At 39.1% G+C, this 15828-nt stretch overlaps 1 protein-coding gene across 2 annotated transcripts in view; it reads right to left on the reverse strand.

Moving 5' to 3' along the window:
* The window catches only part of dym (dymeclin), a 44486-nt gene that overhangs the window by 17073 nt on the left and 11585 nt on the right, over nucleotides 1-15828 (reverse strand). For both annotated transcript variants that reach the window (XM_023961045.1, XM_023961044.1), the window contains exons 9-14: nucleotides 12836-13021; nucleotides 12533-12711; nucleotides 11301-11426; nucleotides 11050-11163; nucleotides 10830-10924; nucleotides 7563-7662 (exon numbers count right to left, since the gene is read on the reverse strand). In XM_023961045.1, coding sequence (XP_023816813.1) covers nucleotides 7563-7662; nucleotides 10830-10924; nucleotides 11050-11163; nucleotides 11301-11426; nucleotides 12533-12711; nucleotides 12836-13021 — 800 coding nt within the window. The remainder of the gene's footprint in view (nucleotides 1-7562; nucleotides 7663-10829; nucleotides 10925-11049; nucleotides 11164-11300; nucleotides 11427-12532; nucleotides 12712-12835; nucleotides 13022-15828) is intronic.

Genomic DNA, 15828 nt, shown 5'->3' on the forward strand with positions numbered 1-15828 from the left:
TGTCCTCTCTTCCCAGGAAAACATGGCCTTCAGACAAGTGTTGTATCATTAGTCTCAATGGTCCTGGCCTCATTTACCAACTTTAGCCTTTGAATTTTCCCAGAAATCTGTGTGTGTGTGTGTGTGTGTGTGTGTGTGTTTGGGGGGTTACGCTCATGCAAGACTTGCGCCCATGTGAATCTGACTCTTCAATAATTTGGACCTAACTGTGTTTACTTTGCAGGTGCATTTGACCTCAGCTAACAGCTGATAATTGAGCGGACACAATCCGCAGACATAATCAATGCCCGTCCGTCTAGCCATCCTCGCACTACCAAGTATGTTTGTGCGTAAATGTTTGTGTGCTTAGATAGTGTTGACAAAAAAACAGACATGCAAATCCCTGAAAATTAGGGGCTGGCATGATTAAACCAATAGCTTAGTGATTCCCACTGCTCATCACTGGAGGCTGTTGCAGGGCAGACAAAACCCATGTATAATAGAGGAGAGGATTGTCAGAGAACTGATGAAAACAGAAAGATAGAGACGCAAACAGATGGGTGGACAGGAAGAAACACCTTAGGAAGCAGATTTGACACATATCTGCCAAATTTCCAGCAAGTTCAGAGAAAAAAGAAAGAACGCGTCATCAATCTGAGTCAAAGAGAAATAAATAGCTTCTTGCGAAACAAGATGAAGCTAAAAAAAAAGAGGTCCGAGTAAAAGAGGGGAAACTAAAGCCAAACAAATACGCAGACAGCAATGGTCAGGCAGGCTGAGAGCAGCAGCCTGCCCCGCCGTTTGGGAGTCCTTTTTTTTTTTTTTTTTTTTAAATGGGTCATTGTCTGACCTGCATTATGGCACCACTGCCATGTCATAATAACACCATTTTGTGGAGCATTGTGTCCAGGTCAGCTTCTCATTACACCATAGCTTCGCACATTACGCACAAAACATCCTTTGTTGCAGGCTCACATAGAATAAGGCAAAAAGGCAGGATTTGACCCCCAGAACAAGAGCAACATCAGCAGCACAGTTGCCCCGGTCTAAGCATGGAGGCAAAAGAGGGGTGAGTGAAGTTAGTTCAGCTGGATGAAAGAGGCAGAAGGATGCTTGCTTAGGGGCTGGAGAGGAGGCCATTCTGAGCTACTTAAAGAGCAGCAAGAGGTTAAAAGGTTAATTATTGTATCTGCTCATGCTATTCTCTGTTTAAAGTAAGAGTGGGAGATTTTTCCCGTGTTAACAGGCGTCGGTGAAAAGTTCCAGAGAAAAGAAAAATGCTGCTACTGGCAAAGAAAAATTCTGTCGTTTTTGTTTTTGCTGCAACTCTCCTAAAAACAAATTTACAAATATCTAATCCTCCTGTAGAAATGAGAAATAACTGATTACCCTTTTATGTATGCCTCAATGTCAATGTACAATTATAACTACAGGATTTGCTTTTATTTAAAATATACAATTACATCCTTTAACTTTATTTTAAGATTAAAAAAAAACATGAATATATATTTGTAGAGCTAACTATGTACATCCAGCGCTAACAGTATTTTTCTTATGTTGTCATGTCTTGGAACAATATGACACCGTTTCTTTTTTTAACGGGCTAAAGAAGGTCTTTGATTCTTCAAGTACAATGAAATGCAAAAAAAATGTATCATTTTTGTTGTTGGGACTCTATTAAGGATAAAAAAAAGTAGATTTTAATTTACCGGTAAGTAAATATCCTGTCAAATCCAGAAACTAACCTGCATGGATACCCTTTCCCTATTTCAGGTGCAACTTTTATTTTGTCATTACCTAAAAAATAAGAAGCTGTTTTGATATAAACTATAATCTCTGAGATGTATTCAACATAAATCCGGCTGTTTGCAAAGTTAGTGTTCCATTGGAAGAAATTATAATACCGGGTGGGCTCAAGTAATTTTTACATTATTAGAAGTTTACTTCTGTTTCCAGGTGGATTACAGTTAAAAGGCTTCACCAATATTTGTTTGCACATCCTGCACTTCTAGGGTACAAATCAAATCAAATCAAATAAAAAACAGATGAAGGTCTGTCCAAAGCAATAAAACTGACTTTTTTCGGTGTCTTAAAATCTGATGGATGAAGGAAATCTTAGCTAAATTCAAGCCGGAGTGACTTTGTGTAAAATTTACCAACTAAACATGGATTAAATAGACTTATCAAATTTAAATGCAACGAAAGATATACTTTTTATTTTTTTAGAACCTTTTAGAGTAATTTGAGCCGCAGGTTCAAACTGTTGACAAGCAAAAAACAACTGACAAATACATTTGACATTCACTTATTGTGTGAATCTTTCAACTTTGGTGCAAATATTTTAATACATTCAATTAATGTGGAATTTTGAGAACCACTACCCTAAAAAAATGTTAAGGCAATGCCAAAACATTAAAAAAAAAGAATTGCTACCTATAAAAATATACATATGATTTCATTTCAATGTAAAAAACTTATTGGATACATAAAATTCAGCTAAAGTTAATTTAAGTGAAAACAACATTTACTAAAAACTTTAAAAATGCTGGAAAAGTAATGATATAGAGCACAAGTTATTACTTTGAAAACATTTATCAGAAGAAACTCTGCACTATAGTTGACCCCGGCAGCACACTTTTAAATAATCTACAGACTGTCGGGGCTCTAACAGATGATACTGAATTTTGCTAAATAGCTACTTAGGCTTTATAAGAAAGTGGCAAATTCCTGAAAGCTGTGATAATAAACAGAAGGCATAATGTTTATTATATGTTGACATATTCTCCTCCTCTGCCCACTTCCAAAAAAGAAGAATGGGACTGCAAAGCGAATGCATACATCCACTCTGGCTGTTAAAAAGAGATCACAGATTGTGACTCAATCAGGACACATAAACACATAGGCAGGGTGGTCCAACATGCTTCTGGCAGAGTGTGTTTGTGTGTGTGTGGTTGTAGTTCCTTCCCAGAAACGTGCAACAGTAAACATATGAAGAGGCGGAGTAGTAACATTACCACCACTATTGCCTGGGAGCATAAACAGTGAGGAACAGTGCAACACAATGCACCATGATGCATAAGTTTCTCTTTTTTTTTTTGGTAATGTTTGTATTTTTAGACACATCCTGCTTTTCACAGCACATAACTCAGATGTAAAACTAAAGATCTGTGATCAGAGGTCTAGAAGCTACAAAGAGCAATCACGAGGCCTCATGAGATCTTCTCCACTTGGTCCTAGAGCCTCTGGATCTTTCCCTGGGGGGTTTAGGAGGCCTTAACCCCTCACTCTTTCTTCCTTGACACTAACCAGATACAGCAGCGCAAACACATTCACAGAGAGGGGGTGTGTTCTGAGTGTACATTTGTGCGAGGCAGACATAAAAGAGAGGGTGGAAGTCAGACAGGGAGGCACAGAGAAGGAAAGACGTCGGCAGAAGGAGCCCAGCTTAGAACCCAAAGCTCCCAGCGTCTAACAATGTTATTTTTTCCACATCTTCCACTCTGTCTCTCCCTCGTAAAGAGACCAATTACACGTCCAGGACAATCCCACATTAAACAAACATTAGCTCTCTCAGCAGAGCCAACGTAAGCCAAATTACATTGTTTCCAGATGCCTGTCACAAAAACACTTGTACCCACCCTAAAGGCCCCCCCCCCAAAATTCTACTCTTCTGCTCTTGGCCTGCTTCTCCTCTTTCCATTGTTCAGCTATTTTTTTTTTAATCTCTCCCTACAGCCCCCTAAACTTCCCTTTAAGTTTTAGGTTGTGCTTTTTGACTCTGAGAAAGCCGTTTTCAATTACCCTGCCACATCCACCACCAAAGGAGAAGTGGGAGGGAGGAGATGCCACAATGAGATAAAAGCAGTGCTTCTGGCAGATTCCAAACTAGAGATAGACCACAGCTACAGAGTTAAGTTGTTAAACCCACCTAGATAAGGATGAGGAAGGCTTTACATTAGGTTTCATGGAAATTTAAAGTAAAAATGGTTAAGTAACGTAGCTGGAGTGCCAGCAAACGCAACACATTTTTCTTGCAATAAGGAGTAACATCCGTCTGTTTTGCGTATCTACCCAGCAGTTTAGAAGAGTTAATTCCAGTAGAACAACAAAGAATGATGAGTGTGACAGTCCTTATGTCAGCTGTCTGTTGCAGCAAAAGGGCAATATTGCTACATGAAGGGTGCCGCCATCCAACATTAGTCTAGACTGAGCTTCAATTACAAAGCCTCGAGCATCCATCCATCAACACCTACCATGGTTCAGTGCAGCACACACTAAACAGGAAAAGCTACTGCTGTCTGTTGTTGTGCCTGAACATTTTTGGGTAAAAGAAACCCTGACTAACATAAAGGTTTATTTTTGGTCAATAATTGTAAACCGGACTTTCTTAGGGTTGTCTAAAGAATACTACTTACCTAAAAGGTATAGGAGGCAGTTGCCATTATCGGTTTACATACTGTTTTGATAAATAGGATCACTGAGAAACTATTTAAAGACTCACTCCGATGAAAATGGTGTTTTTGGTGTTTTTAACATATTCTTGTAGAATTTTTCTCATGATGGAGGTCATATGTAAAGAAGGATCGGTCCTGTCAATGGCAGCTGCCAGCTTGTTTGAAGATCGCAGAGGGAACCAAACTGGTTTAGCGCCAACATGTCAGGACGAGGTGGGAGGGGGAGGACGCCTGCAGCAACTGCCGACCACAGCTGGGAGACCGAGGGAAAGTGGACATGAGCCGCAGAAAGTTTGGTCCATGCGGCACTTAATAGACGGGGGCATGGTTCGTTAATTGCAGCGTTGCTCAGCTGCGGGGGACAACCCCCTCGACTTAAACTACCTGCCTCTCCACTATCATGACAGTTACGGTTTGGCTATTGATGCCCTGGGGGAGGAGGACCTGGAAAGGTACTTCTAGTTCCAGCAGAGAGCAGGCGTGGTCAATCCTGAAATCCAGTTTATTCAGAGCTGCGTTCAGGCTCCTCAGCAGAGCACCCACCTAGAGCAGCCCTTTCAGCCCTAACTAGCCAATCCACTCTGACTAGGATGTGCCAGGTAGACCTGGGCCGGCCCCAGGTGACCCACTGAGATCACCACCCTGATAAACCTCTCCAGAGCGGGACATGCCAAGTACCAAGGATCAGGCTGATCCAGAACGTTCAGCAGGTCACCGTGATCAGATCATCTTTTGATCCATTTTAAAGTTGTTCCCAGTGGTCTCTTAATTATAATTATGAAGTTTTCAGCCAAAATAAAAAAAAACAATGTTGTTTTCTCTGACATAGTTTACATAGGAGTTTTTCAGTGGGTGGGACCGTTAGCACATATGTACGCCAGCACTAATTTCCCATGATCCTTTTGTGTACTCCTCTATCCCTAGCTTAAAGCCTCTTACAACCCCAAGCTAACATTGGTGGTGCAAAAAAATGGCCAAAGATACCAGCACAGACAAGAAAAAAAACAACAAATGGATCTATTTGTCTGCAAGTGATGTATTGCAATGGCGCAAGACAGGGAGCTTGTGACCTGCTGACGGTAGCTTCTACATCACAGCTGCGTCATTTTCCAACAGCATCCCAATTCCCTGTGATTTGAATAAAGAAATACCCAGAAATAAAAAAATGCTGCCAAAAACTTGTTAAAAAACAAGAAACCACCATTTCCATTGAAGTGGTTCTATAAGGTCCTAGTTTTTTGTTGGTAAGCATGAGGCTTGTGTAGCCATTGTGTAAGACACACAACCATGTTGGGTTTGAATTAAGCAGACTGAAGACAAAAGAGCAGCTCGAGTTCAAATCCCTTGATTTCAACCTCTGCTTTCTTCTGTTCCACCTGCACTAGACGGAACACGACAATAGAAAATTCAACTCACACCAAAACTGCATGCATAACAATAACAGCAAACACAGGGATTTTAAAACAAGTGACACGTTCCTTAGTATAAGGAAAATAATAGTATTTGTCAGAAGAACACCAGGCTACAAACAGAACTCAAACAGAAACACGACTGAAATGTTTACCACCACAGACGTGGGAATAGTCTGTTATGAAGTACAAAAGTCATTTGCAGCCCAAGACATAATTAAACTCCATTTATGTCTCAAAATGAGTATGTGTATAAATGCACAGGCTCTGAAGGACAATAATACAGTATGTCCTCCTGCATCAAAAGATGTCAATAAACTCAAAGTTGGCCCCTGTTTGTGGATATTAGACATGGGAACCAATGTCACATAGGGTTAGTGTAGTCTAAAGCTGAAGGATAACAGCTGTATCAGAGAAGTTGACCAGCTCTGTCTTAAAAGTCTGTGACCCAGACGACATGTCAGACACTTTTCAAGGAAACACAAACCCTTGTAAAACTCTCACAATCAATTTTCCACATGCCCTTGAGCAACACGCTGAATCTCCAAGTATTTCAGGAGGTGGCGACGTTTGGGAAATTTCACACTTTGACATTTTTTAGTCTCTTTTTTAGCAGTTTCACTGTTAATGGAGCAATATCTGACAGATAAATAACACTAGCAGAGGAAAAATAAAATAATCCTAAAGAACTGTTAAGTCAGCAGAAATCCAACTTACATGTACATGTGTATGATTTTATGAACGTTTACACACACCCCAAATAACGACGAAGTGGCACATACTACATTAAAATACAGGCATGGCAAGTGTTAGATGAGGACATATTAAAGGCAAAGTCTACACATGTTCTATCTAGATTGTTATTTTGCTCCAAAAAAATGATTTTAAAAAAAGAGTTTCTTCAAAGAGGTGGATTTTGATAGAAAAGTTAAGAAACTGTAGTGTAGACAGTCTACATACAAAAGGAACTTTGGAAGGACAAGTATAATTTTTAGTAGGCCTGCACAATTAATCGCAAATTTATTGTTATCGCGATTTCAAGCTGTGCAATATCCATATCGCAAAAGTCGCAATAAATGGTAAACCTTAAAAGTGCTAAAACAATATAATGGCAACTTGAACTATTTAATGAATTGAATAAATCCCATTATCCATTTGACCAATCAGATGGAGTCCTTCATGTTCTTGACCAATCGGATGGAACTTTTATGTTAGATGTTGCCCTTCCAATTAGACGAGGGTCATTTGGAGCATAATTTAAGGTCTTTTGACTCTTATTTAAATTAAACTTTTGCAGTAAAATGGAAATGTTTTTGTTGTTTTTGCTATTTGTTCATTTATCGCAAGTTTTATCGTCATCGCAATACCGATCACTAATATCGCGTATCGCGAGTTTTCCTCATATCGTGCAGCTCTAATTTTTAGTTAATTATTTATGATTAAGCTTGGAAAAAAAATCCAACATGGGTTATGTGAGGGTTAGTAGAACTGGAAAGCACCTTTGACTAAGATGCTGGTGATCAAAGGGGCATTCAGCATGTGTATCATGTCAAATCTCTGCCACTTTATAGCTGGGCAGTTTTATTTATAAAAGCAATCATCCTCTTAAAAGTATCTTCAGCATTTCCCTAAAATGCTCAAAAAATCATTCAGTGAAACACCTGTCGTTTATTCATGATTGAAGACCATGGGCTTACATGCATGTGTGTGTTTGACTCACATAGTCCGGTAAGGCTGTGCTGTCTCCTTGTCTGCCTCTCAGAGACTGTGTTGCTTGCTCCAAAACCTTGTTGTGCTTTTTGGAAAGCAAAGCAAATAAACTACAAGAAAGACAGAAAAAGAAAGTGACAATGAAAGACGTACATTTATGTAGAATGACTGATCAAAACAGACAGAAATCCTATTTTAGGATGATGTCATTTACATTTAGAAAGCTATTGGTACTTAACCCTTTGGTTCAACCATTTAGTACAACCAGATATTAGTTTATTGACTGGATTTATAAAAGGAAAACGTTTTTTCCTAATGTACTGGATACTAAAGGGCTGAAACCAATAAGAAATTAAACATTATTTATATTTAATGGGTTTCTAAATAAACTTAATTCAATTGTCAATTTTTTTACCTTTCAGATAAGCTTTATTTATTTTACTTTTTGTTGTAGTCAAACTTTTTTCACTTTTGATAAAGGTGCACATGTTGGGCCAGTTTCTTGTTCGTGCTGGTTTGGAGTAACTTTTTGTCCAACCACACAAAACAGTGTAATACTTGCCTGCTGGCTTTAGATCCTTAAAAAGGGAACAAGTATTCTGGAAAGATCGGATGTTTTAAATAGCATAAATAAATAATTGAAGTTTTTTTTTAAAAGTTTTTTTAAAACTGAAAACAAACGTATGACTAAGGAAACTTGTGTACACAATGTAAGCTTTTATAGCCTCTTTTTATAGTACGCTTGTCCATCTGTCACCAGAGGAAACAAACACGAACACGGGCACACACACACTTTAAAGTTCTTTATCTGGAATAATTACCCAAATGGAGTTTTCAGAGCAGCTTTGTGGATGTCAACCTGTCAACTTCATATCTAATGCCAATGGCCCTAATAGTCCCAGCTATTCAAAGAACTGTTGTTCTACATTTGAAGTTTTCCCCTCTCTTTTTGAATCGGAGACCACCAACCAAGGTCCACCTGGCATTTTAGACACAATAACACTGTGTGACTGCACGCCTGTCCCATCTGTCATTCATCCTGAGGCAATGATGGATACGGTCCAAGAAACAGAGTTCCAAATTACGTCCATGATCATAAAATCTGTTACGAAGCCTGAGTGGTGACAGACTTGCTTCAGACCAAGACTGCAGATGTGAAGGGAGCTCGTCTACATTATTCTAATGGAGCTTTGATCTGGACATCTGGGAATCTTTTCCTAAACAGAAACTGTTTTTTTCCACCAAATTTTAGGGCATGGGGCATGTTTGGCAAAGACATCTCTAACAAATTTACAAAGGGAAAACAGGTGAAATCCCTTTTTCCTGAAAGATATATATTTCAGTAAAGAAAGTGATGCATAAAATCTATTTACAAGTGATTCTCTTTCAATAACTGTCCTTCCATCCATGCTATGAACCACCCTGTTTTTATCTACTCTTAGTTCTTAGATAATAACATCACTCATGCGCTCAAAAAAGAAGACATAATAAAACCACTTGTGAGCCATTAATGCTTCGACACCCAATGAGAGTTTGAAAGAGAGCCTACATCCTGGACAGGTGAGTAACAGCAGTACAACCAAACAAACGCAGAGTCCAGAATAAAACTTTACTGTGTGCACTTTTTAGCAAACTGTTAGCTGACAGAGAGAGACATGGAACAGTCAGTACACATAATGTACACTACATCAGCTCTTCCACAGGCATCCCAAATAAGGCATTGACATGACGAACTAACTATCTCTTTATATCTAAATATGACTTGCTCTGAACATGACCTAATTATGACGAAGGTAAAGACATCCAGTTTTCTGAAGAACAGGATATTTCTCTTCTGAATAAGAGTTTATTTGGAATAAAAACAAGCCACTATATGACTGAATTAGTATTTGATCTCTGTTGCTAAAGAGTTACTTTTCAGTTGAGAAGGAAATAGCTTTTGCCCCATTTGAATGGTTTAAGGACAGTTTTGGGGTAATTGTGATGCAAAATGCATTTCCTAAAAACAAGCTTGGTGAACCCAAGCTTTTGTCAGCAAACCTCTAATGTTAGCTTTTGGTAATATGAACATGTATGTAAAAGAGCCGTTAACAAAACAATATGATTAGTAATGTAATAAACTATTTAGAAAACAGATTTAATTTATTTAACCCCAGATGAGTTTACAAACTTTATGAAAAAGGAGCATTTATGATTGAGTATAACATGGTACATGATTTCATAATACAGATGTGTGGTCGGAACCAAATATTGAAAACAAATCCACAGCTGACCATTAAAAAACTGACTGTCCTGAGCAGCAGTTAAGGAGCACATTCTTCACGATGCCTTCCTGTTAGGATGGTTCCTCTATCTCACAGCTAGTTAGACAGTTTAGCCTGGCCTGTGCCATCATCATCATAATCAGAATTATCATCATAATCGCCTTCAGACATACAGTCAGCTGCTCCACATCATTACTGGTCATAAATATAGAGATTCAATGTCCTTCTGACTCCAAGTACCAGAGCCACGGATATGAAAGACGACACAGGCGCTGAGATAAGGAGATCCTTGGATGTGCATGAACATGTGCGCGTGTGCAGGGAGGAGAACGTTTCTTCCTGTGAGCTTGAAGTCCACAAAAAGGACAGACTGACTTGATGTTTGTGTTTGTACTCTTCTGCCATCTCTTTGAGCCTTTTTCCAACTATTCACTTTTCCTTGAATGGGTTTAAATGTTTATGGGGGCTGATTTGACAATGTTGCTAGTTGAGGGCTGCTATGTAAATTTAAACAAAAAATTGTGAAAAAAGCAACTTAAAGTACATCAAATATGCTTTCAAGGATTAATAATTATGTAGAGAAAAATATAGAAAGTTACTTAATACTCAGAACAGCTTAAATGCAAATAAATTAAAAAGGATGCCATTTAATACTGGTTCGCACTGTAGTGACCACATCAAGAAAACAATTATTTTTACCAAGTAATAAATTCTCCCTTTAAGTAAAATACCGAGATCCATCTTTACATTTAAGATCATCTAAGTGCATAGATTTTTAAAAACCTGTTTGACTTTTCTTTCCACATTATTTAGAAAGTTTTTATGGCAAATCATCTCATCAATTTAAACGTACACTTTTCTTCTTGTTTTAGAAATTCTGTTTTTTTTCTGCACAAAATGTAAGACTACAATAGTATGATTCGCCTATTGCTACTGAAAAAAACAAACAGTCTCGACAGTCAGAAGAAGGATTCCATATTTGTATGTCATTTTCACTCTCAGTAGCTCCTTACCTGATGATGCGCTGGGCGGCATACTGATGCAGACATCTAAACTGGGCTGACATATTAGCAAGTGCAGCGAGACAGTTGGTGTGAAGGTACTTATCCTGTGGACACACAAATAGCAAGCAGTTTTCCTGTGGTTATAGTTGACTTCTTGAATTTACAAATGCCAAGCAGTTTGGATGCTTTATTTGCAAGTGTACAAACTGTTGGAGTAATGTTTACATACCCTGGTCCGCGTCATGTTGAACTGGATGGTGCGAATAACCACGAGGATTAGCAAACTGCCGAGGGAGATCTCCGTTAACGACCTCTCCGTGTACCATGAAATATTCTTCAATACCTATAAGAGAAAGGGGCACAGCGAAACATGGTTGCAAAAGCATCAGAAACGATTTAATATAACCCGAGATGGTAAATTATGAATTATTTCATTGATAGGAGCAGAGATGTGACAGGCATAATAATGTTTCCACCCACCACCTCATGGATGGAACGATTGAAGGCGTCGTCCTCTGTGAGGATGAGGAGAATAATGAGGGCCATGTAGACATGATGTGAATTTCTCTCCTCTACATGGTAAAGAATATCAAGGATGGGGAGGACCTGAAGGAAAGGGACAGGTAAGGAATATCGGTTGGGGTAAAAATTTGTCTGAAGTTACAATTGACAGTACAAAGGAAAAAAAACAACCTTTATATTACTTCTAATTGGAGCTTTTTGATCAAGCCAAACGAGCTGCTAGCCAAACAGAGGTGCATGTTCGGGCATTATTAAAACATTCATTGGTTGAATATATAATTGCTAAACATAAAATAATTATTGAGGATTTTGTGTTTCTGCTTGCTGCTAAAATGGCTTTTAGAGTGAATAATCAAACACAAAGACTTATGTTCTATTCTGGAGACATTAATCATGCTGACGATACATTTTCAATAAATTGCACAGCCCAAACAAACAGCAGCAGCTGCTTTCGTTTGATTTTTTTTTCTTTTTAATGAATACTTGCGTAATTATACAACCAAATGCATAAAGGATAAGTGAAAGGAAATAAAATTAAAGGGATAAACAATAGATCTTTTAGCTAAATTAATCTAAAATAATTTTAGAGAAATCTCAAGATATGTTTAATTGTTGGTAAAATTGTGCTATCCATTAAGTTTGCACAGGAGTGCACTGAAGTAGATTAGTCCAGACTTGTTCATGAAGGAAGGTGTAAATACTGGGTGACAGGAAGGTCAAGCGATAGTTCGGCGGAGATGGTTTTAGACGGTGAACGTAAATCGTGGCAGCTTCCTGGAAATCTAAAATGGTAGTAAAAATATATTATCGCCATAACGTTTTTGTCTAATCTTATATGAAAAAACTCTGTACCAATAACTTTTTTTCTTTTTCTTAATCGGTCTCCAAATGTTGACTTTTATTCACCAAGTGACAGAATGCATGCGCTCTGATCCAACACATAATTGGTGTCAACCTACATAGACTGAAAGCACCCAGTTGTCACCATTGAGTGTATATCTAAACCCATTGACTGAAAGGGTGGCTCTGGATCAACCATCTCAAGGTGGGTCTGTCTGGAAGGACAGTTTTGTTAAAGTGTACCTCGTCACATTGGAGGTTTCTAACAATGATTCTTCCTTCCACCTGTCTGAGAGTGTCAAAGTGTGACATAAACAATGAATGATTGTCTCTCTATCCTTTCCACCCACCAGATTGTCCATGTCGGTTCTTGACAGGATGTACGTCCTCACGTTGGTGTTCTGGTGAAGCAGGGTGTACAGCAGCAGGGTGGCTTGGTCAGAGCGCTGCTGCTCGCACAGAGCTGTGTACAGGCTGTTGAAATTGATCTGGAAGGTGTGAGGGTGCTCCGCAGGCGGTGACGACGTGTCTACGCAGACAATGGGAAATACTGACAATTCTATCTCTATATTTTTCCCCTTCACTGTTCTCTAATGTGACAACTGTCACAAAAACGTGCAGGTGAGTTAAATATTTTCCAATATTGTAATTACCTTGGGTGTTTCTGAAGCAAGTAATTGACTGACGGTAGGGGTTGGGCCAGTCGGGCCCGTCAGGCAGATTGGCTAAAACCAGTAGCAGCAGAAGGCTCTGATTGGATAAAGGTAAGGGGTTGTGTTCTTGGTCATTTTCAGCTTTGCTGCCAGCCCCACCCAACGTAAAGACACTCCACAGACCACCTGCAGAAAGATTGACACAACATTTGATAACAATTTTATATGAGCTAACTCTACAAGCCATTGAGCATTTGGATATTTACTTGATTTTGAGGCTCAATAAAAACCAGAGAATTGACATTTAATGAATGCTGGTAACCCAGCAACCTGTTTGACCAGTAACCAGGTAACTAATTATACCAAAATACTGACACACCAAGCCTACCACTGAAGTTATGCCAGGATAACTATTAGCATGTTTGTGATCAAACTGGCAGGAAATGAGCTTTGAAAGGCTTTGTGTGAAGAGCTCACATCAAACAGAATAGCAAAGTACACTCCTTTTTAAAAAATATTCTTTTTCCTCTACAAAGACAATCATTAAAGTTTAAATATAGTGTCTAAATATGGGTGGTGAAAAAATTTCACAACAATATTAATATGCATGTCTGTTTCTGTCATACACACTATTTCACACTCTGGATACACAGACACTCAAGTAAATGTATTGGGAAAACTGAACACAAGCAACATAACGATGAACAGACTAACCGTATGTAAAATCTATTCCTACTTTACTATAATGCCTCCTAATTAGGATAATTATTTATTAATTTCAAACACACACAAAAATAGTAATTTTCCAATAGTTTAAAATCTTAATATATAAGATGTATGTATTCTTACATTTATGAGACATTGTTTTCATTCCTGTTTGGGTCGTTACTTTTTTACGCTGATGAAGCAGCTTTTTAAAAACCAATAATAATGTAATGGCTGAAAAATAATCTTTTTTAATTTAATTGATATGGTCCAAGTTTATAAACCAAAAATCCATTGCAGGATTTCATAAGAAGCTTCAAAAGTCCTTAAAACTTTAATTTCTTACAAGTGCGCAAGCAAATATTGTTTTTGTTGGTTCATAGGAATTAATGGACACAACTTCTCCCTTAGTCACGTGTACTGGGGTTGACCCGTACGGGTGCTGCGGGTTGTCCGGGCCCGTGGAGAGTCGTTGACACGAGGAGCTTCCCCTTAAGGAGAGCACGGGTATGACTTCCAGCCTCCTTGTGGCTTGTGAAAATGGAGCCTACCATTATCGTGTGTTGTAAGTGTATCGTGAAGTATTTGTAAGGATGATGCACTTACACACACCTATAACGTAGGATTGATGCTGTGGAACGGTAACCTTAACGCAGCACTCCTGTCATTTGTAAGGTGCACTGGCTCCTTACTGACTGTGCACAAATGCTGCACGCACGGGGAGTGTCTGTGAAACGCAAGTCCCTGTAGGATCGTCACACAAACTACCGGTGTGCTCTGATTGTCTAATTTCCTCGTTTCAAACAGTCAGGCTGCACGGAAGTGGCGCACAAGGAGCACAGACTTCCCATTTGAACAGCACTATGGACCGGACAAAAACATTTTGATCCTATGGGCTCAGCGAGTGGTCTACGGCTTTGAGACAGCCCGAATCCACCCGTAAGGGCAGTTATGACTAAGGCATTAGCAGCATCATCATATTTGGAGCAGGATAATGTAAAATGTCTTTGGTGCCAGAGGTTCCCTAAAGCTCATAGGTATTGAAGGTGGGAATTTTATGCTACATGAGTCAAGACATCTGGACAAAGAATAGAGGATAGATAAAGAACAGTCAATCAAAAGTAGTGAATTATTGGAGGCCTGCTAAAAAGATTTTTCCCTACAACAGCAACAAAGGAAAATGACAAATGTCCAAAAAACAAAACAAAAACCCATTTGGTATTCTTTATTGCTTCATATTTAAGAAATGTTCATATGAAACTATTTTTGAAATTGGTCATTTTCCTTAACATGTATATGTATAGAAGTGGGGAACACATCTGAAAATTATGGTAATCTAAAATGTTGGCATCAATTTAGCATTATTATCATCAGTCAGAATTAAACCCCAGAGTTGTCAGTCTAGTCGTCGACTAAAAACAAGCCCAGCAAAAGATCCTGCAAAAATGAGTGGTTAGGGTTCCGTGTCAGGGTTTTCATGGGAAGCGACAAGGTTTCCACATAAGTGACAGCTGCTCCGCCTTTTGACTGATTTACACTTGACTGGAACAGCCACAAATAAATATTTATACACAACATGACAAGCGGATGCAGCCACAGGAAAGGCAGCCGTTACACACACATCACCTGAAATTTGAAACAACACAGCAGACAGCAACAAAACAGCCGCTTCTGTGGAGACTTGAGCGGATTTGTTGCCATCTAGAGGCAAAGCGTAGATCCTTGAGTACATTTCTACATCACTCATTTAAACTACTCAAATATCTCCATGTTTTTGGCTCCTTTGGTTTACTAATAGGTTTCTTTATTGTTATCCTCTCCAGGTAAGAGCGCAATATTAGTCAGAAAGGTCAAAGAATGAGCTAAATGCCAACACTGCATCATGTTTTCAGAAAATATCCAATCGTTTCTCTGCACCAGCCACAACCAGGGGAAAAACCAGATCTATGAAGAGAAATGATGAAATCCCGCTCGCTACATCACTGGCACCACTGTGACTGGCCCCACAGAGGCAGCGAGCAGTCTGGCAGTCACATTTCCTGCTCTCTCGCATTCACATATGCGGAGTTCTCTTCTACCTTCGTGGGTGCCATTTGTTATCCGTCTGGCTCGGTTCCCTCTGCCTGTTTGCCTGCCCACAACATAAACCAATAATACTACAATGCCTAGGCTGCTTAGGCGCTGGCCAGCCGCCCAATGGAAAAGGAGGAGGAGAACAAGAAGCAGTGGAATGGGAAAGTAAGGAAAAGAGAAGGTCACACTGACAAACAGTCCTGCAAACTGAACTT

Source organism: Oryzias latipes, chromosome 12 (genome assembly GCF_002234675.1).
Source record: "Oryzias latipes chromosome 12, ASM223467v1".
Taxonomy (NCBI): Eukaryota; Metazoa; Chordata; class Actinopteri; order Beloniformes; family Adrianichthyidae; genus Oryzias; species Oryzias latipes.